The sequence below is a fragment of the Pseudonaja textilis genome, chromosome 1, assembly GCF_049901715.1.
Source record: "Pseudonaja textilis isolate UNSWEBS1 chromosome 1, rPseTex1.2, whole genome shotgun sequence".
Taxonomy (NCBI): Eukaryota; Metazoa; Chordata; class Lepidosauria; order Squamata; family Elapidae; genus Pseudonaja; species Pseudonaja textilis.
In genome coordinates, this window is record NC_141990.1 from 205,143,351 (window position 1) to 205,168,928 (window position 25,578).

Here is a 25,578-nt window from a genome sequence, read left to right on the forward strand (position 1 = left end):
GGACCTAAATTGTTGAGGGCAATAGGCTGACTCTGTAAACGGCTTAGAAAGGGCTGAACCTGTAAAGCACTGTAAAGTGATATATAAATCTAAGTACTATGGCTTTTCCTATAGTGCTTCTTTGTTCTTTCAAAACCTAATTGTCTGTGTAGTCCTATCCCATTACTTCATAATTACACTATAATTGCTTTACTGACTCACTAATATAATGTGCAGTGTGTGTATGTATGTGTGCCTTCACTAATGTGCTCTCTGTGTGTGTGCCTATCAAGTCATTGTTGACACCCAGTGACTGCCTGAACTAGTCCCTGTAGTTTTCTTGCCAAGTTTTCAGAAGAGGTTTGCTGTTGTCTCTTTCTAGAACATAGAAAGAGTGACTGGCCCAAGCTGACTTTGTGCCTAAGGCAGAAGTAGAACTCATGGTGTCTCCCCTTCTAGCCACTACAGTAAACTGGCCCTGTATAATCAAATATATTTCTATAATGAATTATATGTGTTATGTATTGAATATATATAGTTGTATTGACACACAGTGACTGCCTGAACTAGTCCCTGCTAAAATGAAATGACCCCAACTGTTAACTCCAACTGTTTTGGAGGGAAACTTAGAACATTCATATTTTGGCGGGCTTTTTCAAGTATTATGATTGTTAAAGCCCTGTGGGCCCAGAGTATAAATTACAGGCATGTGCCTGCTGTTCCTCAGTTCCAGTTTTGAGTCGATAAATGCTGTTGCAGCTATGCTGGTCTGCTTCCTGCCTACTGAAGCACAATAATATGTATACTTTATTCCACAAAAATCTAAAAGGGACTGTTCTAGCACTGTCCATAATCCTATTGATGATTTAATATAAATGTGTCCTGGTGTCCGGTTCAAACATACCTTCAAAATTATTCTATGGGATTTAAAATTATTGTTACATATTTTCTCTTGTAAAAAGTTTAATATCAGGAGGTCTTTCATTCCATATAAAAGTAAAGCACAATACGATATCCAAATGTAACATATGTTCCATTATATTTATCATGTTCCATTTATTTTATTCAGATTATAACATGTTAAAATCCATTATTTACTTTAATAATTTCTACTACGCATTGAACACATTTTTTCTTACAGCTTTTCCCCTAATTACAGCCTATCGTAAAATACATAGGGATCATTTGAAATATTTGTATATAAAGACCAGCAATAATTAATTCACATCTTATTGCTCTGTTTCCTGTAGTATCACCAGGGTGAATGGATAGCCAGAGAACACGAAATTACAAAGGCAACGTTTTTGAATCTGACAGTGGTTGAATGCTCAATTCCTCTTCTGAACTTCACAGGAACAGAAAATCTTCATTTCAAGTTTGATATCGAACCATATGCAAGATGGCAAGTGAAAGTAGGAATTGCTTGTGGTACTAGTAAATAATTTTTTAATTATTTTTATACTTTGGAAGCAAAGTTAGCCTTTTCTGCTAATCCCCGTACAAGAAAGGCAGAAACCAAAGATTTTTAGTATTGACTAATATTAAGTAAAGAAACAAAGGAATACCAGAAATTATAGCATTGCATTAATTTTATTCTCAAAGTGCAGAATACAGTTAGTATTATTAGTAATTATTCCCAGCTGGTATAATAGATGAATCAATTGCTGATAACTGCATTTTATTTCTAGGGACACAGGTTGAAATCTTGATTGGGCCATAATTGATGAATTGTTTAAGCTTCTATTGTGCATCTGGGAATTCTCCTATGTTCCAAATTGAATGCAAGACAGCAGTGCTTGGTGTCCATAGGACTTACTGGGAATTCCTGCCACGATTCAGTGACTGAATCAAGTCAATCCAGGGTCACCCACATGACACTCACAGGCATCATGCTACTCATAATAATCTCAGCTGTGATTTGTAATTTGATGATCAAAGCATTTCTTCAAAAGGAGTTCATTTTAGAATTACACTTTTTTAATTCCCTGACCTCATGGAAAAATCATGTGATACTACCTGGAAAGCTAATGATTTCTGGTATAGATTTAGGCTGACCACATAGGGGCTTGAAAAATAGATATTTGTATATGTGAGTGCAATATACTGAACTTTGCTGATAATAAGCTTGTACCTACATGACCACCCACGTAATTGTGTCACAAAAAATGACTGTCAAGTGGCAAGATAATGTTTAAAGGCAAAGTGTCTTTAGAAGTGCTATTTTTGTTTGCTTCTTATAAATTTCAATACTGAGTTTTGTAACTCTCATCTAAATAAGAGGTAATCTAAATATGTCTGTTCAGAAAAGTGCCACTGAACTCAAAGGGGCTCATTATGTGTTTAGATAAAAATAAAATAGCTTTTGATGTAATTATAGAAGTATATTTCAAAGCTGCATTTCAATTTTCTCTCAGAGAAAGAAGAGTGAAATGCTGTGAGAACTAGAACAAGATAGAAAGTTTCACACAGCAGTTACAGTGTATGCAGACTGAAGTATTCTTGTATTTCTATTTTTGTCAGTATTTCATTTTAGCACTAACATTCAGACAATTACAACATTGTTAGATAGGCTCCAAAGCTGTGTGGTTGTGTTGTATCAATATGTAATGTTATCTAAAACAACTCAACAGAATAGAATAGAATAGAATAGAATAGAATAGAATACTTTATTAGCCAAGTGTGATTGGACACACAAGGAATTTGTTTTGGTGTAAATACTCTCAGTATACATAAAGAAAAGGTACATTCATTAAGAATCAAGAATCATATAGTTCAACACTTAATGATAGGGTACAATCAACAATCAAATCATACTAGGAAACAGTCAATATAAATTGTAAGGATACAAGCAACAAAGTTACAGTCCTACAATCACAAGTGGGAGGGGATGGGTGATAAGGAGTGATGAGAAGATTAACAGTAATAGTAGTGTACACTTTGTAAATAGTTGAACAGTGTTGAGGGAATTATTTGTTTAGCAGAGTGATGGCTTTTGTGAAAAAAAACTGTTCTTGTGTCTAGTTGTTCTGGTATGCAGAGCTCCATAGCATCGTTTTGAGGAAAGGAGTTGAAACAGTTTATGTCCGGGATGTGAGGGGTCTGTAAATATTTTCACAGCCCTCTTTTTGACTCATGCAGTATAAGGTCCTCAATTGAAGGCAGGTGGGTAGTAATTGTTTTTTCTGCAGTCCTAATTATCCTCTGAAGTCTGTGTCTGTCCTGTTGGGTTGCAGAACCAAACCAGACAGTTATTGAGGTGCAGATGATAGACTCAATAAATCCTCTGCAGAACTGTATCAGCAGCTCCTTGGGCAGTTTGAGCTTTCTGAGATGGCTCAGAAAGAACATTCAGCATTCCTTATTTATTTTGGCTTCAACACTGTGAAAGTCCTTGCTGTACTTTAAAAATCCTATTTCTGCTTTTATTTATAACTTTCCACCTCCATTAATAAGTTGATGAGTACAGGATCCAAGACTGACCTACCTACCAGATATCTCGCTTCAGTTTGTTGAAGATCCATTGATCTTCAACAATTTTTGAACCATGTTGTATTGACGTAGATATTGTATCACCTACCCTGCATTGGACTACTTTGCTAATGAGAATGTCATAGGATATTTCACTAGACCTTCAGCAATTGTTTTCTATACATTTGGATGCAATTCACCTGGATTAAATTTGATCTTATTTAAAATATAAATCCCTTAACTGTGTGTCTTTTCACAAATATCTGGCAAACAACAACCATCTCACTGGAAATTATTGATGATGATGATGATGATGATGATGATGATGATGATGATGATAATAGATTTTTAAAGCAAGTTCCATCCTTTTGAGCAGCTTTTCCCATTTGTTTCTCTTGCAAAAATGCAGGTCTACCCATTGTTTCTTAGTCTCATCTATGTTGTTAGGAGGATATATGAGAATATTAGTGAAAGGTTATGCATATTATCTTGAATTATAGGAAAGGAAATAGGTAAATATTTATATACACACACACATACACACAAGTATATATTACATAATCAACAAATAAAAACAGTTAAGATGTGTATTTCTTATTATGTCTCTTAGCTTTCAAAGCTATACCAATCCATTTTTGGACCTACATTGTTATAAAATAAAACAAACTTAAAAACACAAAGAACAGCAAAGAAAAAAAAATGAGTGTCATTTGAATATCTTATTTCAAATAGGCTCCTGGTATTCTACCCATTATTTATGTTCATTGGTTTGATCATTAGAGCTGCACTGAGAAAATAATAGTCTTGAGGGTGTTGGTTAAAGAAAGAAATTGAGGAAAAAATTGCATTAAGAATGATCGGTCTGCTTTTGCCTGCAACAGCTGAATGTTAAGCTAATATTCATTTCAAGTTTGATTTGCTTGGGATTACAACCTGTTCTTCATGTTAGATATTTGCAATACTTCCATCACTTTTATACTGACATTACCTTGGACCTTGACTTCTGTATTAGAGACCAACTCTTATCAAGGGCAGAATATAGGGCTTCATTCCAAGTAGCCCCTAGCCAGGATTTAAATTTCCTACATATAATCCCATTGTGTTCTAAAATTCAATGCAATGCCAACTGAATGTATTATGTACTAATAAATTGAGTTGCAATTGTACAACTAGATGGACTTGCTGGGAGTTTTAATCCCTCTACCTTCTGACAGCTCTAATTAAACATCTTGCCTCTTAGCCTATTGATTAGGGGAAAGGAAAGGAATTACGTGGTGAGAGTCTGAAGCAAACAGACATTTTTCATACTGTAAGCCTATTTTTCTGACAATATGCTTCTGAAGTGCAACTTATCTTGTCTGGCAACAATCACCTGGGGTAGACTGAGACAATGCAGAACAGTCTAAAATTTTATTTAGAAACAACTGATTTCATTGCACATACAAATTGGCCACAGTATGAAACCATAGATAAATCTAAGAGTAAAATATATCATGGTTAACTGTGTTATATCATAGCACAGTTAAAAGGATTACATAAAACATTTGTAATGATTAAAGCAATTGATTCTCCTCCTGCTGCTCATCAATCTTCTGTTAAATTCAAAAGAGAGAAACTTGCATTACTTCCACAATATCGGCAAGATGTTTATTGATACCAGCAGAATTGTCCAACCTTTGACTGTTTCGTCATAGATAAAATCATCCTAACAAAATGTATCAAAACCAGGATAATTTTGGATGAATATTTGTGACTTAACACAGATAAATTCTACAAAACCTAGGGGAAATATTGCTTCATGCAACACATATTCAGCAAAGGCAACTTCATGCTCCAGTTAATAGGCCACAGTGAGATCTAGCAAAATGAGTGAGTTGATGACAATAATCTGCATTCTGTGACACACATGGAAAGGTCATATCACATCTGTTTTATCACTTGTGTTTGTCACACAACACAATCTACTTACAGCAAGAGAAATGAAGTCATACAGCTATTTCTGGCAGATTTAATTCAAGCAAAAACGAACAAAAAGTTTGAGCTATTCACTGGATGAGCAGAAATGATAGTTAAAACATAATTTAGGTGGTTGTTCATAGCTGTCTATGTGTCCTGTGAAAAACAGGTTCCAATTCAAAAGTTCATTTTCTATTTGCAACTGCATTTGGTCTCCTCCCATTTTTGTACAATGCAAAAGGCTTGGCTTATCTTCCATAATTACTAAAACAGTCAGGCTACATGAAATTCACATAGTGGCAAAAGTATATTTGAAATTTAAAAAAAATGCTGACATTATCTATTTTTGGAAAGCTGGTGTGCACATTCAGAACAACATTCTATATTCCAAGTACAAATTTAATCCTTTGTATCTATTTTACAATAGATATAGTGATAGAATATGAAATATATTGCCATTGAATGTAAAATACATTATGCAGCTTAAAATGCAATTCTACCTTTCATGTCAAAATCTGAGTTTGATATCCCCATCTGTTTTCACAAGAGGCAAACAAGAAAAGCCTACCTAATAAAGTTCATTGCTTATAATAATAATACCATTACTATCATTATATATTTGAACAAAAGAGCAAATGATGACATGAGATAGTGGGGGAAAATGTAAGGGGAAAAGAGACAGGGGTGTGGGGGTGGACTTAAAAGAGGGATCAGCCTTGAATCTCAAAGTAGTCACAAGTGAGCTAAGATCAACTGTTAGGAATGTAAGCTATCTGACAGCCATTTGGGTTGGACAATATATAAACCAGGATAGACATTACTGTCTCTTTAAGAGAATCCTAAAAGTGTAATTGGGTGTGGTTTCTCAAATGGCCATAAGATGGAGGCGGAAACCTGGGTTGTCTTAGTCTCAGAAGAGAGAAGTCTCAGTGAGTCTCTTTTTTCCTTCTGTTGGAGAGTATTGCCATTCCTCCATTTTTCCTAATTGACTGCTATTCCTAGATTTAATGTAAGTCTGATACCGAACTGTTTATGATACTGGACTTTGTTATTGGATTATCCCTGGACTAAAAACTGACTGATCTTACCTGTGAATGACTTTGCTTGTTTGAACTTTGCTTAAAAGTTTCTGGAAGTAAAAACCTACATTTACTGTTACAGTGTATCTGTGTGCTGTGTGTGTATTATTCAAACACTTCTCTCACTACGTCTCCTTTTATGCACTCATTCTCCTAACAGGGAATTACCTCAACATCAACTCCCCTTGAATTCATTTGACACTTATCTAACTCCTAGCAGGTGCAAACTGTTAGTTGAGAATATTCCTGTGTACAGGCATGTGGAACAATAAATTAATTTAATAGGACATTCACTTGTGGACCTGATCTTTCATGCCTAACAAAGAATTTATCAATGCATGTGGTTAAATATTTTGGAACAAATACAACTTTGAAAATTAACTTACATAATTGACCTATTATAGTTTGAATCCTGTGCCAAGTACAGAATGATCTTTTTTTTTTCTTGTATCTACTATTCTGTCTCCAGTTAAATGTATTCTTCCTCTATCTATAGAAAACACATGTAAGAGAAACTTCTTTTACAGAATGTTTGCTCAAGTTGTGACATTTTATGAATGAATTAATATCTCAGGAATAGAAATTTATCTTGAGTGGAATAGAGGACACAATCTACCCAACAGGATTGTCTTGCTTTGAAGCAATCTCAATGAAATGCTGTTGACATCCATAAAATTTCTCTTGAGTAAATTTTTTATGGACCGCAGTCAGTTTGGAGCAGGATTTATTGTTCAAAATTGTGTCTATTTGAGTAAAAAAAAATTACAGGAACAGATTTAACAAAGGACACAATTATCAGAAACCCCAGATATGATCTGAGAAAAAAAAAGATTTTGGTAATAAATGAATGGCTTTTCAGTGTGCAGCATCCAGTGATTTATTAGCTTGCTGGAAAGTAACTCACAAGTGGTTTAATTTATCTTCTTGGGAGACATTTAGTTCAGGGGTATATTTAGAATGTACAGACAATGTCTACATGGAACTGGATCACACAAAATGATATATTTTTGTGTTTTCTTTTTTCTTTTTTAGATTTCTAATGATGGATTCCAGTATAGCAATTCAAAAGTTCTGACCTTGTATGATGGACTCTGTCAGGATTGCAAATCCAATCAAAATGGGCTTTGCAAATTAAAGGTAATTTCAAAACACTTAGAGGTGTAGCAGTGAACATCCATCTTCTTCTTAACCCTCCAGCTTCCTAAAGTGAATGATGTGACTAGACAAGTCTCAGGGAACCAGATTTGTTTATTGTTCAGCTATATATATGTGTGTGTGTGTACGTGTGTGTGTACGTGTATATGTATATATATGTTTATATACACATACACATGTGCCCGCGCACACACATGATATACATATACATACACACACACACTCACACACACACACATATGGTATTTAGGTTTCTTCAGGTATTTTCCCACATTTTAATATTTGTGCTTTTATTATAGCGACGTTTTGGCAGAATCTCATCTGCCATCCTCAGGGTTGTGTATTGGGTTCTTTTTAATCTTGTGTGTTAGACTTGGCAGCCATTTTTTGTTTGAATTTGGTGCTGGCTTTCTGCTTTATTTGAATGGTTTTTTCCTCATCCTGATTGGCTGGGAGTCTAGGTCTGTTTTTATTGGTCTTTGAGTTGCTGATTGGTTGGCAACATTGTGTTTTGTGCATTGGGGTTTCTTAGTGCAGCTTGGTTTCTTATGAATGGCCGTTAATTATTATAATTATTAGCTTCCTAATAAATAATTATCAGCCATTCACAAGAAACCAAGCTGCACTAAGAAACCCCAATGCACAAAACACAATGTTGCCAACCAATCAAGAACACAGCAACTCAAAGACCAATAAAAACAGTCCTAGACTGCCAGCCAATCAGGATGAGGAAAAAAACCATTCAAATAAAGCAGAAAGCCAGCACCAAATTCAAATAAAAAATGGCTGCCAAGCCTAACACACAAGATTAAAAAGAACCCAATACACAAACCTGAGGATGGCAGATGAGATTCTGCTGAAACGTTGCTATAATAAAAGCACAAATATTAAGACGTGGGAAAATACCCGAAGAAACCTAAATACCATACATATAAATACCCGCAAAAACATAAGAAAACACACACACACACACACACACACACACACACATTCCACTTCTTTACATCAGTAGCAGAAAAAACTACACATCATATACAAGCCTGTTTTTCAAAGTGTATTACTTAATGTCCATACAAAATGTAGCAGTTATGTGCTGAAAATGGAAGTTAATAGGAATGAAAAAATAATGAAAGTTCTGAGATTATCTTTTATGTGAAATAAAAAGTTTTTATTGACTTCTTAACTTTTGCTGGGAAGGCGTTATCAAGCAGCTTTTTTCTTTTATAATACATGGTGACAGAGTCCCAATAGTTAGCTCAGATTTACTGGCAATGTTCTAATTATTGCTTCTATAGCTATTGCCTTTGAGTATACTATACATGCAAGTTTGGCTAGATTTGCTTCTCTCAGAACTGCCCTACACTGATTTTTCTGTATTAAAAGGGCTACCATAATTTAATTTGAAACTAAGAGTAGAATGTGGTGTTAACATTACATGCCTATCTTTAGATTTGCAAAGTTCAGTGGTTTAGCTACTATAGTCTAGCCAGAAGTTTAGCTGACACAGAGTTTGTTCTTGAACTAATTTACCTTAAGGCAGGAATCCTTTCATTTCAAACAAAGCAATGGCTGCATCTACCAATCATTTTATGATTGGTAGGTCATAATTGCCCTACCGATCAAAAATGTATGGGGACCATTTTGAAGCCAGATACATTCATGAAAAAAAAATATATATGATGCTGAAACCTTTTCAATTACTCCCTTTTTAACATGTAAATGACCAGGTCAGGTGAGGCAGGATCTGGCAGGTACCCAAGTATTATGTAGGTACTTTGGCACACTTACTTGCTACACTGGGAATACAGATGTAGAAAATTTCCTACGTGTATTGTCTGTGGCTGCTTAATGTACTTCATAATATATTCTCAGTAATCATGGAAGCTACCCAGAGTCAGCTTACAGGGGAGATGGGTGGCATAAAAATTTAATATTTTTTTAAAAAATGGAAAGTCTCTTGGATTTATTAGAAACAAAGAACCCTGGATCAAATAATGATCCTTTAAGACACAAGTGTCAAACTAGCAGCATCACATTGCCGTCATGTGATGTTTCATGATGTTTTTTCCCCTTTGCAGAGCTGGGATGGGCGTGGCCTGTGCATGACACATCCAGCCCATGGGCCGCCAGTTTGACACCTTTGCAGGAAATAACAACTTAGGAAGACAGCTGTAAAGAATCAAAAAGAACATTTCTCAGTTAGAAGCATATCATATTGTTTGAACTAACATACTGTCCGTAACAATTATTAAACTCAAGATCTCAGACTACTGTAGAATTACAGTCCTCTCTGCCCATCCCAACCCCTAGTTTGTTTAAATGAGTCAAAATGTACAATTTTTTTTTTCCTTTATCAAGGACTTTGAGTAGAGAAAGATATCAATACTATGGCTTTTATGTTTCAATTACTTGATAAATATATTTTTGTAATTAATATACAATTAAGTACGATGTTATAACCAAAATAATCTTAATTTCATTTAAAGAGAAATCAAAGAAAATAATGAGAAAATTGTATATTTTTATTTCAACTTTTTTCTTTTAACCTTCTAAGTTGGAGGAAAAAAAATTAAGATGGTTGAGAAATCACATAGAATCCCTACCACCACTTCCCTCTGATTCATTGGATGAGGTCCATTTGCACTGGCCATGACAAGGACACAAAACCAAAAAAGGCCCTTTTAGGCCATGTACAGGCATTTTGAAGATATTTACCTGACATGTTCACAGCCTTGAGTTATTTGTAAAAATAATAAAAGCAGATTAATCAATCAATCAATCAATCAAAAACACTGGAAACCCAGAAGCCAATCAATTCCTGAGTAAGGAAAACCAGGCATGGATAATAGGCATGAAGCTAAGATTGCTAGAAATAAATATTATATACTATTTCAAGTGACTAACAGCTCATTTTTGTTTTTATTCCTGGCAGGAAAATACATGCAAAATAGATGGCTTGTGCCATGCAAAGGGTGAGCCTAGTCTCACCAGCTCTTGTCTTTTCTGTGAGCCATCACTTTTCAAATTTACTTGGTCTATCAATGAAAGTAAGTCCTTTGGGTCTTATAAAATCAGGTGTTATTTGTTATCAAAGTGCATTCTTTGAGTGATTGAGTATATTCTTGATTTGGACAAAGTGTATATCCAGGCTGCAAAATTAATATCTTTGGAGAAGGACATCCTGATTTCTGCAAAGCCAAGCAGTTTAGACCTTTGTCATTCTATAGAGGTGTTCATTTTCTAATATGACTATTATGAGACTCTATTCTATTAATCACTCTTTTGCCAGAGAGGCAAAATGGATTCCAAGCTCCAGATATCTTCTCAAAAAATATTGGGCTTTAGCAATAGCAATAAGGCTTATATACTGCTTCACAGTGCCTTTACAGCCCTCTCTTAGCTGTTTATAAGAGTGCCCCGAACAATCTGGATCCCCATTTTACCGACCTTGGAAAGATGGAACACTGAGTCTACCTTGAGCCTGGTGAGATTCGAACTGCCAAATTTCAGGCAAACGGCAGGCAGAAGAAGTAGCTGCAGTACTTGTACCCTAACCTCTATGCCACCATGGGACTTTAGTGACAAACAGGGCTATTTCTATTATACCCACAATTTAGGAGCAGTCCTACTTGATCTCCTGGATCATATCATGGGGCTGGTGGTAGAAAAGTCAAGGTTTTTAACACTGGGATATATTAGCTGCCATGTGCTGGGAATGGAGGCAGACTGTAGGCCTGTCCTTGGGTTCTTTTCTCCTCTATTCTCTTTTTTTGTTGATTGGATTGATTCGGTAAAAGTGTTAAAAGCCATTTGTTGGAATAGATGCAGCTGGTGCTTGTTTATTGACTGTTTACCATTACAATGGTAATGTAAAGGTTTCCGTTTATAACCTTTGCAGGTTTATAAAGCAAAGCAAAGCTGAAGAAAGATAATATACTCAGTTAATGGTTTCATTTAGCAACTGCTTTGCTTAAGGGCCAAGTTGCTACTCCCAATTTTGGATGCTAAGTAAGAATTGCCTGTGTAGAAAATTAGGAGCCTTGTGACATGGAAGTCCCTAGTTGATTTATGATAGATAGTAAGAGGAAACGATTACAGAGCTGGAGACCCACTGCCAGATTGCAAATGCAAACCTCTCAAGATTGGTAAAAATACTCAATCCATCAGTCTATGCCTTGCTGATACAGAAAGCAAGAACTACACATTCAGTAAAACATACAGTATTTAATGCAGCCTTAGTTCCGTGCAGTTCTTGCTTCCTTGATCTTTAAAGCTAGTCTAGTGATTAATGCAGAATTTTTGAAACTACCTGAGAAATGTCCAAGCCTCATTTATAGTGAATTAAATAAGACAACCACTTTGAATGATTCAGGATGCTACTTCTCGGATTTCTTGCCACCTTGACTGTGTTGCCAGTAGATTAACCTTTTCTGTACTGTTTACTGTTTCTGCTCTCTTGTTTCTTTTGAAGCCTCCCACAATCATTCTGAAGACTGTCAGGAGCTCAGTTTTGGTAGGCCAAGAGAGATGTAGTCTTCTAGGAGTCTGTGAGGAGACTGGGAAAGGAATGGAAAGGATGGCAGCAAGCAAGTCAGTAGACAGCCTATCTCATAAAAAGCAAATTAGCCTGAGGGTGAGGATGAGTGAGAAATGTGGGGAAATTTGTTTCGAAGTATTCAAACGGAGTCTACCTCATAAAACTAGCTATAAATGAGAAAGTCTGGAAAAATCCTAGTTTATATTCCAAGACTCTGAATTTATTCAGAACATTAAATTTTACCTTTCTGAATTCTGCAGTTTTGGTTCCTCATTTTTACAGCTTGACAAATAGGGAAATATTGGGCTACATCCCTTGTTCCAATGGGAAAATGCAATCTCTCTTCCTCCAACATTGGAGGGGGAGGGGCTGATCCTGGTGACTGATTTATGTGACCTTGTCATCAAAATGCTAAAGGTAAACAAAGGTCCATCAGTAATAAAAATATGTAAGATACAGTTTGGTAGTGGATGGGCAGCAGAACCTGGCATGTATTATCAAACATGGCTGAACAAGGTCACCAATGTGGCCTTCATAGAAATTTGCTCTTCTAAGTCCTTAGTGCCAGGGTCAGGGATGAGCAGGGCCTGGAGAAGCAATGTACAAGTATGAGTTCAAATCTAGGAGGGAAAGCATCTACACTTCTCTTATGTTGGATGGATGCTTTTGGGGTGGCGAATATCTTTATGGGAAGGCGGTTGCTGATAAATTTTCCACCAAACACTACAGTTATTTTGCATAAAATTTTGTTGAGAAACTTGCTCAATTACCTGGAAGTTTTGCCCCTTCATTGGCAGAGTCCATGCTGGTGACTTGCCATGTTAATTGAGATTCTTTTTGGCTTAATCAGAATCTGATGAAGTAAACAAGGCAATTACTAACATGTTGTCTCACGTGTTGTTAAGCATGTGCATAGGATCCGAAGGGGCATGGTTGGCTGGATCCTGGAGATGGCCAATGGTTCATCTTGAGAAGGGATGTTTCCTGAAGCTATAGTGCAGGGGTGTCAAACTTATGTTACCATGGTATCATCACATGATGTATCATGCCTTGCCCCCCCCCCTTCACTAAATCATGTATGGGTGTGGCCAGCACATGATCCATCTGGCCCATGAGTTTGACAGCCCCGCTCTAGTCTAGTGCACACCATTTCTAAGAGATATTCTTTGAATTCAGCTGTATTGGTACCTGGAAACTGTGAGGATCTGAATGGATCCCAGCATGCTCAGCTGAAATCCTTGTAAAATGGAGTTGCTGGTTGGCGGAGAGAGAAATTTGGTTCTGGTTTTACTTCTTGGTGGCTTACTTTCCTCTAAAAGACCTGATCTTTGACAGCTGACCATAATTTACTGTATAAAATCAACTTCCATCACTTCAAAAATCACACAATATAGTAATGTTCATCAATTATCAGTAAATTAAAGGGTTTTTCCCCCCCAACTCAGCAAACTGTTAATTTATTTTCAGGACAGTTTATTTTGATTCTTCTTTTAAAAAAAGTTTATTCACATGGTACATTTCCAGCAGAAAAGCACAACCTAAAATGTAGATTTAAACTCACTGAAGTTCTTGTAAGATTATGACTGTAGAACTGGCCTTCCATTTGTTGTATTTTAAATTGCAGTTTAACATTCACCACAGCCACCCCACTCAAATTCAGATGTTAATCACTTTCTGCAATATGAAAGTAAGATGAGAGGTTTTTTTCCCCCCACCAGAAAAACCTGTTGATGCATTTCCACTCATATTAGATAATCACTTGAGGGGCTTATTTCAACTCTGTAATTTCTTTACAGGTTTTGTTGATTAGAAAAGGGAGAGAGAATGAAAAAAAAAATACAGCTTTTCTGAATAAAAGCTCACTCGCTGTAAATGTATTAATTTTATCAGATGTGTTTAACCCCTTAAGTATAGACGGAGCTCCTCCAAATTACTAGCTGGAATTGTTAAATTGCTTGTCATTTGCAATAAAACATTTACAGGTTTTCTTAAATAAAAGAGTATTCCCTAGTGTAACACCCCTCTAATTTTGGTTGGTTTTTTTGTTTAATTTAGACAACCTGCCACCTGTGTTTCTGGCTCCAACCAATCAGCTTCTAACTTTTGAAGGGGAGACTTTTGTTTATCAACTACAAGCAGTGGATCCTGAGAGATCAGCCCTGTTTTTTACTTTAGAAGCCGGCCCTCCAGAAGCCTCCCTCTCTCCTGCTGGCCTTCTCATCTGGCAGGTCCATTCTGGAGAAGAGAAGAGTTTTGAATTCACGGTTTCTGATGAATGCAATGCTCAAAGCAGACATTCAGTGCAGGTAGGAAGGAAGGAAAGAGATCTACAATCCTTCAAAAAGTAGTTTGTCAGCCCTTGGGTAATCCAATATAATTAATAATGTGTTACTGTCTTTAAACAGCTTAGGACTTCTTCTGTTTTCAAATGAGTGAACATTATCATTCATGACAGTAATGATGAATTAATCTAATAAATATCCTGGAGAAAGTGAATCCCGTATATTCAATGAATCATAAAGGGGTCTCTATTGATTACTGTCCAGAAGACCACTTTTTTGCCAAGCTGGTTAATGGTTCATTAATCTGCTTCAGAACTTGTTGTGTGCATGTGGATCTTTGAAGAAAAACACATGATGACATAAAGGACCAGCCATAAAAGGAAAATTATAATTCATTTGCAACAATATTTTTATAGGAGTTTTCCCCGAGTCTTATACCATTACTCCATAATCTTGGTTTCTTGGCCATGCTTTCCTGCTTTGTCTTTATAGCAAGCTGTTCTATTAATTTTGCAGCAGCATTTGCTAATAATGCAAATGCACAGGAGGAACAAATGTACAGCTAAAAGAGGCTGGCTCATATGGATAATTGCTAAGGGAATTGTTTAAAATAAATGTTAACTCAGATCACTAGATATACAATTTATACAGAACCTGGAGGTATTAGCAACAAAGCCCCTAGGAGTTAGATTCATTGAGCAGTCAAGACCAATGTATACATTATGCTAAGTAACCAGTTGCTTTTAAAAATGGCAAATGCAAAATTGGTCCTTTTTCCTTGGTGATGTTCAGTGATATCTTTATATCAGGATGCTTCATGTTTATTGACAGTCAATTACAGAAGGGAGGGGGAGGTAGAACATAATAGCATTCGAATATTGTTAAAAGTTCTATTAGATATTAGAAAGGAAAAAGATGAATGAACACATCTGGTTTTCAAGTGGTAGCTAGGCATTTATCATGTGTCTGTGTTCTGTTTCTCATCATCTATGAATATTGGGAAATTCTTCTGGTATCTTTCAGGGAATAAATGTTAGTATTGTTACTGTTACATTTTGAGCCACAAATCACTCTTACCTACATCATTACATGGGAACTTCAATAAGTAGCCTTATTGTAAAAGTAATAAAATGCATGCTTTGTTGCCTTTTGTAGATTTCAGTGAAGCCTTGTGGCTGCTTGAATGGTGGAACTTGCATCACCAACATTAACTTCCCTCCTGGTGTTGGGGAATATCTGTGCATATGTCCCAGTGAATTTGAAGGGGACCATTGCCAAAGCAGCCATAATCATTGCAAATCAAATCCATGTGGTATTGGTTCTTGTACTGGTGGAATAGACAGCTACAAGTGCAAATGTCCAGCAGGTTGGAAAGGTGAGTTGTGTCTATAATCTCCTCTTTTCATATTTAATTTTGGCACAATTATATGTAGTGTTGTTCAAAATAAAAATGGGGAATCATCATTTTATCAGGGCAGAAATATTCTTTTGATAAAGGCATTGGTCCCTAGCCAAAAAAAAGCAAGGCAAGGCAAGCATTAGATGGCAGCTGTTTGTAAATGGAAGACTAAAAATGATAAGCTGATGTTATTTCAAGAGAGAAAAAGAAAAAGTTTACCACCAATCAATATAAGTCACAGTATGGCGCATTTGAATTTAGCTTAGTGTGTTTTGTGGATGCAACTACTGTGTTTTGCAAACTATTTATAGTTTAAAACGGTATAAACCTACTTGACCTATATATATATATATATTTCCATCCATCCATCCTGTTTGTGAAATCCAATTCTTTGCCAAACATTAACACTAGAACTTCCATCTGCCATAGTATAGGGTAGAATAATGTTAACTCATACTCAGTATCTTTATTTGTCTTCAGAACGTGTTTAGGATAAGTAGAAATAAGGACAACCAAGAGTTCCTATGCTCTTTTGGAGGAGAAAAACTAAAATAGTAACATGGTACTGAAATTGGGGTTATGTTAGGTGCCAGGTTACAGGCCTGACACAAATGGAACCCAAGACTGATGCTGTACAGTAATAGCAGAGTGGTTATCAAAGATCTAATAATAGTAATACTAATTAGTAATACTAACAATAGTACATTGGCACAATATTTTTTCCTATTCTGCTCCTACAAGCTGGGAACCACCTAGTTCACAATTCTAAAAGCAGTTAGTTCAAGTCAAAGTATAATGAGAATCAAATCCTGTGAGATTGTGTGAAGTATCTGTCTGCAGTATTTTTTAAAAAAGACATCCCTATTTCCCCATAAACTTAAATTGCTTTCTGACATTTTCATGGGATGCTAGTCTGCTAATTTTGTTTTCTTTATCCACATGAACATAGTGATAAGATATTGCCTGCTAAGAAAAAAAGAAAGACACCTGCTTCAATTACTCTCCCTTTTCTAGTTCATTTAAATAAAATATTCATTGTTTCAGCAGCTGCTTCCTAAGCTGAAAATAGCAAACATGAGGAAAATGGGGGGAGGAATAAAGAAATGATGGAGAGGCATTCCTATTTCATTCAGTATTTTAATAGCAGGTGAAAAATTATATGCAAGTGGAGTTGAAAACCAGCTGAGAAGTAGATGATTTTACTTCAGGGCAGATTCTGTTACAGCAATAAAGCTTCTTGAAGTCGTGTTTGTCTCAATTCCCCAGAAAACCATCAATAATCTAATGAACAGGTAACACTGCACTGCTCAAGTGACAAGACCATTATGGCATCACACCTTTACAAATGATAGCAAACAGATAGTAGTAACAAAACACTTGCTCTTCAGAGATCACTTTAAATATCCCTAGAGAAGCTCATTACTAAAAGTGCAGGAAGCACTGTTGTGCATGCAAAACTACCACTGCATTCTAAATCCCATTTTGCTGTCACTGACAGGATGATAGTAATTACAGATGTGCACAGGAGGAACAAGGAGAAGGCAGGGATTAAAAAATGAGCAGGAGTGATGGAAATATCTACACAGAATGCAGGCCCAGAGTGCATCTTCTGTGGTTTAAACTTCCCAAAACAGGTGCTCCTGTTGGGACCTCATTGCAAATCTATTGTTGGATATTCAAAGTATTTAGTGCATATGCTTGTTGCTATGGGTCCTTTCTGAACAGGAGGCAGTAGCAAAACACAAATGCACATGTAAAGTACAAGCTTCAGAGTGAACCATGTTTATCAAAACATTTCTTCACTTTGGAAAAAGCACACACAATTCAATGCTATATGTTGATTGAGAAAGCATTTGTGACCAAAAGAGCACGTGCATTTTCACAGCTGGGGAGAGAAATGTGCCTATTGCAAAAGTATACTAATTTTAGATCAGCTGGCCATAGACAATTAGAGACTAGTTGTCCTTATTTATTTGCATCAAGTCTGACAATGTGTTAACATAAACAATTGAATATATGTTCCAGCAAAAGGATTATAAGATCAGTATCCTGAAGATTTATCTCAGTTTGGTTTTTTTAATGAAACTATCACACGGGACAATAAAGAGAATCCTTGCTAAGATTGATTTGTTTTTTGACCTACACTACGTATGTAAATGATCTTCTTATGATTAACTTTTCTGTAGCCAGACTGCTTCATTTTTATTACTGACTTGCATTTTCTTCATCTGTATCTGTGTTTGGAAGGGCTGGGAACCCAAAATGAGGATGGATTAATTCAACATTTAAGACTTCCACTTCAACACTTGACCACTCTAATTATATGTACCAAGAAACTTTTTTTTACAGTTTTCAACCTAGTAGTACTGTATACACACTGGTTTTTATCTGCTCAGCTGTGTCCAGAAAATAGTTCTAGCATATTTGTTGTTATTTTTTTCCCTATTGTTATAAATATTTTAGATTCCTCGACTAAGTCTTAATGTTAGAAACATGATATTAATCAGTTCTATGTTGTTCACATTTTCCTATATGGAACTGTCTGTCTCAGTACCTGTTTTAGCATATCTGCATTTCATAATCTTGTTTCCTAAAGACTCTAAAATCGGGCACCTGTATATTTTGGGGGTTTTAAGTTGTTTCCCTGAAGCATTCCTTCATACATTATTGCTGCCTTCTGGGTTAAAAAGAGGTATACTTACTCATATGACCTGGCTTGCTATCATTTTCTGCTCTTCCTAGTAAAGCTCAGTAAGTTTTTGGCAATTTTTATAACTTTTTGTCTTCTGAGAACATTGTTAAAACTTCCTTTTGGACTAAAAGCCTGAAGTTCTTTGACTTATCTTTTAGAAAAAATATTGTGGGAGATAATAGATAAAATTGAAGAGATTCTTTTAGTACTAGGTTAAATTCATCCATTGTTCCTGAGATTTTTATTCACCAAAGATGTGGGGGGAAAGGATTCCTTTTTCATGTAATGAAATTAGACATAAAAAATTGGATGTCTTAATAAATCTTCCTCTTCAAATATTTTCTACCCAGAAATATTCCACATTGTCCAAGAACAAAGCAGTCCTTTCCACTATGCTCATGCTGTTTTTCCTAATATTTACCTACAACTTAGAATATGCCCTATGCTGTTCATTTAGTTGTTTAATGTTCATCATGGGAAAAGTGCACACTGCAGTTGATATTTTGACTGAATCCCCACTGGACTTGAGAATGTAATATAATAGTCCATCTTGAGATATCAGGCTCAGTAGGAAAATATTTGATGGGCTCAGAAAGATATTTTCATATTCCTTCAGTCCTCTTAATTATCTCACTGTCCCTCACTGAAACAGCAATCTGTTCAGAAACTGTTCAGTGTTTCTCTACCATACAACTATATGCAAAAGGTAGTGTTTCTTTGTGTGTGTTTTAACATAAAGGGAAATAAAAATAGAATGTGCTCAAAGTTTTTACATAATTCTGAGAGCTGGTAGAAGGAGAACCAGAATTAACCCTCTCTGCTTGTAAGAATCAATGGTTTTCAGACAGTGGAATATATATTAAATATATCATTGGAAATAATGTTAATTATGTAGTGTATTCAAATACAGACTTCTAATACTACATTCCTATTGGTTAGTTAACACAGTGTATTGATTAGTTAAAAATAACAGGTTCCGATTGGCCGCATAAGTGGTGGGAAGTTTAAACACATGCCATTGGTTGAGAGCTGTGAGCAGCCTCTATAAAAAGGGCTGCCGCGGCTCGACTTCAGTTGAAGTTATTGGTTGCTAATAAAGAGCTGAATTCAACTCCGTTATTCGAGTCTGCTTTGTTCTGGTGATAGAACACTGGTGACAAAGGTGGGATCGAAGGAAAGACCGTAAGCACGTGGCAATGATAGCCGAACGACCAATGAGATGGCCGGCAACAATTTGCCACCCTCACTGTTCAACCCAGCCGAAGAAGACTGGGAGTCATACATAGATAGGTTCCTGATGTTTTTGGAAAGCAATGAACTGCAAGGAATCACTGACCAGAGGAAGAGAGCCGTATTCCTGACGCATAGCGACCCGACTATTTTTAAAATGGCCAAGGCATTAGCAAGACCAAATGATGTTAAACAGATGGAAAGGCAAACCGGAAGTCGCTGGAACCGAGATCATAGAAATCAATGGCTCAACGAGAAGGAAGAGACACATCAGACAATCACTATTGGGACGGCTAGAACAACAAATACTAAGAAGGTTCGAGTCAACGTCCTGATAGAAGGTGAGCCATGTGAAATGGAAATAGACTCCGGTTCGTATTTATCAATAGTATCATGGAACACAATAAAAAATTTGATACCAGACATAAAATGTAGAGAACTTGAAGAGCAAAGCCTGATCATCAAAGACTACCAGGGTAACAAGATACCAGTAGTAGGACTGGGACACTTCAAAGTAAAATTTAAAAAGCACACCGAGATTCTTCCATTAACCATCGTTGACAGAGATCACCCCAGCCTGCTTGGTTTAGAATGGTTCGAACCACTCGGAATCGAAGTGACAGGAATCACCATGTTGGACTGGGAGAAAGACCTGATGAAGGAATTCCATGACGTGTTCGACAGGACTCTAGGCAAGTACCATGGGACCCCTATATCGTTTAGTTTAAACCCAAACGTAGCCCCTATCAGGCTCAAAGCCAGATGGGTACCATTTGCGCTAAGACCTAAAATTGATGAGCAACTAAACAAGCTCATCGCTCAAGGGGTATTAGAACCAACCGACCATGCCAGATGGGAAACCCCGATTGGGACCCCTATAAAACCTGATGGGTCCATGTGCATCTGTGGTGACTATAAGGCCACCCTGAACCATGCATTGCAACAGAGTGCATATCCTGTCCCAGTAGTCCAACACCTGCTGCACTCATTGGGGAGAGGAAGGATCTTTGCAAAGCTCGATCTCGCACAGGCATATCAACAATTACCAGTTGATCCCAAGACGGCAAAGGCGCAAACTATCGTAACACATAGAGGAGCCTTTAAATGCAATAGATTACAATTCGGTGTCAGCGTGGCCCCTGGCGTTTTACAGGGCCTGATGGAATGCCTTCTCCAAGGATTAAAAGGGGTGGTTCCCTACTTCGATGATGTACTAATATTGGCCAAGAATAAAAAACAACTAAAAGACCAATTAAGGGCAGTCTTGTTAAAATTTAGAGAAGCAGGACTCAAAGTTGAAAAAGAAAAATGCCAACTTGCCACAAATCAGGTCGAGTTCCTAGGATATCTTATTGATGAAGCGGGAATCCACCCCACACACAAAAAAAATATGAGCAATAAAGGAAGCTCCAAAACCAAAAAACAAAACAGATTTACAAGCATTTCTGGGACTCATTAATTTTTATCATGTCTTTCTGCCTCAGAAGGCAACAGTAGTGGAACTACTGCATAGACTCCTCGATAAAAAAGCCAATTGGAAATGGGGCCACCAAGAAGAGACAGCATTCCAAAAAATCAAAGACTTAATCACATCAAAATCTGTATTGATCCAGTACACACTACCTCTGACTTTCACATGCGACGCTTCACCTTTTGGCATAGGCGCAATACTTAGCCACACACTATCAGACAGCAGAGAAGCACCGATCGCTTTTTATTCCAAGACGCTGTCCAAGACCAAAAGAAACTACGGCCAGATGGATAGGGAAGCTTTGGCAGCCATCTTGGGGGTGAAACATTTCCACGAACACCTATACGGTAGGACATTTTCTTTAATAACTGACCACAAACCTCTATTGGGAATCCTAGCTGGAGACAGGGCCACCCCCAACATCCTATCCCCAAGAATGACAAGATGGTCAGAATTTCTTGCAGCCTACAATTACAAACTAATTTATCGTCCAGGGAAAGCCATACCCCATGCAGACGCATTAAGCCATTCACCACTACCAGGTCATGATGACGATCCAGCTCCCACCACGCAGGCCCTACAAATTGAAACGATTCCACATTGGCCCATCACCGCATCGGGCATTGCAAGGGAAATGGCTAAAGATGCACTGATAGCCCGAATACTAAACTGGGTAGGACGGAGTTAGCCGGAAAATGAAAAAAACGAGACTTTTAAACCTTTTAAAAAACCGACAAACTGAATTATCAATTTAAAAAGGGTGCATTTTGTGGGGAGACCAAGTAGTTGTTCCACAAAAATTACAAGAAAACGTGCTAAACATGTTACATGAGGGACACCTGGGCGTGGTAAAGATGAAGTCCCTGGCCAGAAGCTATGTTTGGTGGCCAGGAATAGATAAAGACATTGAAGCCTGGGTCAAAACATGTAACAAATGCCAATCATCCAGACCCCCCCCCTTCAGCTCCAGTTCTTGACTGGGAAACACCCAGAGGCCCCTGGTCAAGAATACATATGGACTTTGCCAGCCCCACTAAAGGATATACTTATCTAATCATTGTGGATGCCTATTCCAACTGGTTGGAAGTCATCATCATGAATTCAACAACAACAGAAGCCATCACCAAGCAACTAAAAAACTTTTTGCCACTTTTTGTCTACCAGATGTAGTAGTATTGGACAATGGGCCTCAGTTTACAGCCTTGGCTTTTGAACAATTCCTAGTGGAACAAGGAATAAGACATGCCTTGACAGTGCCAGCTCACCCGGTGGTGAACGGGAGGGCGGAACGCATGGTTCGTTACACGAAAGAAGCATTAGAAAAGCTTGCCCTCCCCCAAATGAGAAATGAGTCCTAGTGAGACTTGTGCGCTGGCACAGCCTCTTGGAGCAGGATGCCTTGCAGGGTCCCAAAGACTCATTTCTGGTGGAGTTTGAAGGAGAGAAAGAAAGACTTTTGCTGCTTTCCTTGCATGCAGCCAAAAGCAGGAGAAGAAAGAAGTGGAAAGAAGCAACTCGGTGGCCAGGTGAGGTGCATGGGGTGAATGGGGCAAGTTCTCCCCTCCACCCTTTTCCCCTTCCCTGACTACCTTGTGTTGTTCACAATGCAAGTGACACAAGCCTTGTGTTCCTACGGGCCAGAAAAAGTCAATACCACGCTCACCATCCAACATATAACACATTGCACGACAACAAACAAGAGCCCAGCTGAACTACTGATGGGAAGAAAGTTACGCTCCTACTTGGATAGACTGCACCCCACTTACAACCCCGAAAAGCCACCAGACTCTTCCAGTAAGTACCGCTCTTTCTTACCAGGTGACTTAGTATATGCAAAGAATCTTACCGGAGAACCATTGTGGTTACCGGCAACAATCACACAAATCACAGGCCCTTGTTCATACCGACTAGAAACAGCTGATGGCAGATCGTGGAAAAAACACATCGATTAACGACGGTCACGACACATCGAACGAAACACCAACATTCCCCGAAACACGGAGCAAACATTTTCCCAAGCACCCCCAGATAGTAATAACAAAACCAGAGGTGGGGGGGAACCCTTAAATAATAAAGGAAATGAAAATAGTCTGGTTACAAACCACCAACCAGAAACCGAGAACCCAGAAAAAAATTAAAATTACTCACAATTAGAAGACTCCAAAAAAAGAGAACTCAAGGAACTCCAGGAAAGAAGCAACCAAGCCGACTCTACCTGCCCACACACAATGCCAGGAGACCACGCCAACCATCCAACAAGGCGTGGGGGGAGCGGCATGGCTGAGGCACCCTTCCAGGAGGTTCCTAGGACAAGAACGGGAAGGACAGCAGGCCTGTCCGAACCGGTGGAGACCAACACAGAGACTGAACTGCGCAGGTCAACTAGGACTCACAAAAGCCCCGCCTACCTGCGCGATTACATCACATAACGTTGGAGCGAACCAAGGGGGGGGGTGTAGTGTATTCAAATACAGACTTCTAATACTACATTCTTATTGGTTAGTTAACACAGCATATTGATTGGTTAAGAACAACAGGATGCGATTGGCCACATAAGTGGCGGGAAGTTTAAACACATGCCATTGGTTGTGAGCTGTGAGCAGACGCTGTAAAAAGGACTGCCGTGGCTCGACTTCAGTTGAAGTTACTGGTTGCTAATAAAGAGCTGAATTCAACTCTGGTATTCGAGTCAGCTTTGTTCTGGCGATAGAACAAATTATAAGAAATATAATTGTCATAAACACATGCCAGTTGCCAAGTGCCTAAATTTATATCATGCATCTCTGGAGATATTGTAATGGTCATAAGTAACCAGTCCTTTTTTTTTTTTTTACACAAGTGTGAGGACTAGTCATGCATCCCATTGTAACTTCGAACTATTGGGAAATGAATGCTTGTAAGTTGAGGACTATCTCTATAATCACAAAAAAAATATTTTGGTGAAGTCAGTTTCTTTTTTTAACTTCACTGTTTAAAAAATATAAATATTTTTTTTAAAGCACAGATTACTGACAAAGTAATTCTGAAATAGTACATTGCTGGATTTTTTCACTTAATAAATTAAGTATATTGTGTTAAGGAAAGCATACACACACACACACACACACACACACACACACACACCTTGACTGAAACTAGAAATATTCTCTATACCAAGCAACTATTCTATCTACCACACTAATGTAGAACTATCAGTGAAAGTGGTTTTAAAAGATATTAAAGACTGTGGTAACTAATTGGTCATTTGAGTAAACATTCCTGCCTCTGCAAAGTAATCAATGTGAGATATGAATGCAGAGTAATATTGTCCTACCATCATTCCTACCAACTCTACCATCCCAAAACATCCCTTGGCTAATTCACATTGTTGATGGGACAACCTGGCAGTCTGAAGAAGACCTTAGAGTCAAATTCCCATTGTCACAGTAGCATCACTTGACGTATTGGGATTTTTTGTATTTTGCCTTAGAGCAAAATACATTGCTAAATCAAGTGAAATCCAAGTGGTCTTTTTTTTTTTTTAGAAAAGCACTTTTGTTATAAAATCTCCTTGGCCCTAGTCACCTCCAGCTTGAACTAACATAAAGCAGTGGCCCCCAACCTTTTGGGCACCAACAGCTGGTTCCATGGACAATGGTTTCATGGTTTTTCTGCAGGCTGGAGTGGGTGTGGTTTCATGTGCTGCCTTCATCCTGTGGTCAGGGCCTCACTTATTTGCATGGCTCAGTTTCTGGTATGTCGTGGCCCAGTGCTGGTCTATGGATCAGGTTGGGGACCCCTGCGGTAAAGCATTCTACATGGGGGTAAAATCTTCCAGGGACCTTCCCTGTCATGGTGCTTGCCTTATTCTCTCCCCCACTCTCCAAGTTAAGCTAGTTCCATCCCTGTTAATGTTTAGGAAGAGCCTCGAGACCTGGTTATATCATCTATCTTGAGTGGAGGGGTCACAGAGAACCAGCAATATTTTAAGGTGGGTTCCTTATTATATCTAATATGTGGTTGCTATACTTTTCACTGCCTTCAGACATAAAATACCTCAGTCTAAATTCTATAGTAGAAATTTTCTTTAAAAGTTATTTATATTCTGTGTTCAAATTCTCTCTGTTTAGGTTGATATGCAGTGACTGCTTTAGGAAAATAGTTTCACATAACTGTTTCCTAAGATAATAGTTTCACTTTTTAATTATTCTTTAATTTTTACTAATTATATTTTTATAATTATTGTTTTTATAATTATTTTTTTTAGATTGTAGTTTTACTTTATTTGTTATATGCTACCCTAAGTCACTTCTGGTGAGAATGGGCAGCTATCTTTTTTAACAAAGAAAGA

General features: G+C 37.5%; 1 protein-coding gene across 1 annotated transcript in view; it reads left to right on the plus strand.

Moving 5' to 3' along the window:
* The window catches only part of VWDE (von Willebrand factor D and EGF domains), a 200,146-nt gene that overhangs the window by 77,446 nt on the left and 97,122 nt on the right, over nt 1-25,578 (plus strand). The window contains exons 14-18 of the mRNA XM_087925528.1: nt 1,230-1,391; nt 7,515-7,619; nt 10,570-10,684; nt 14,230-14,480; nt 15,612-15,831. Of these exons, the coding sequence (XP_087781654.1) occupies nt 1,230-1,391; nt 7,515-7,619; nt 10,570-10,684; nt 14,230-14,480; nt 15,612-15,831 (853 nt within the window). The remainder of the gene's footprint in view (nt 1-1,229; nt 1,392-7,514; nt 7,620-10,569; nt 10,685-14,229; nt 14,481-15,611; nt 15,832-25,578) is intronic.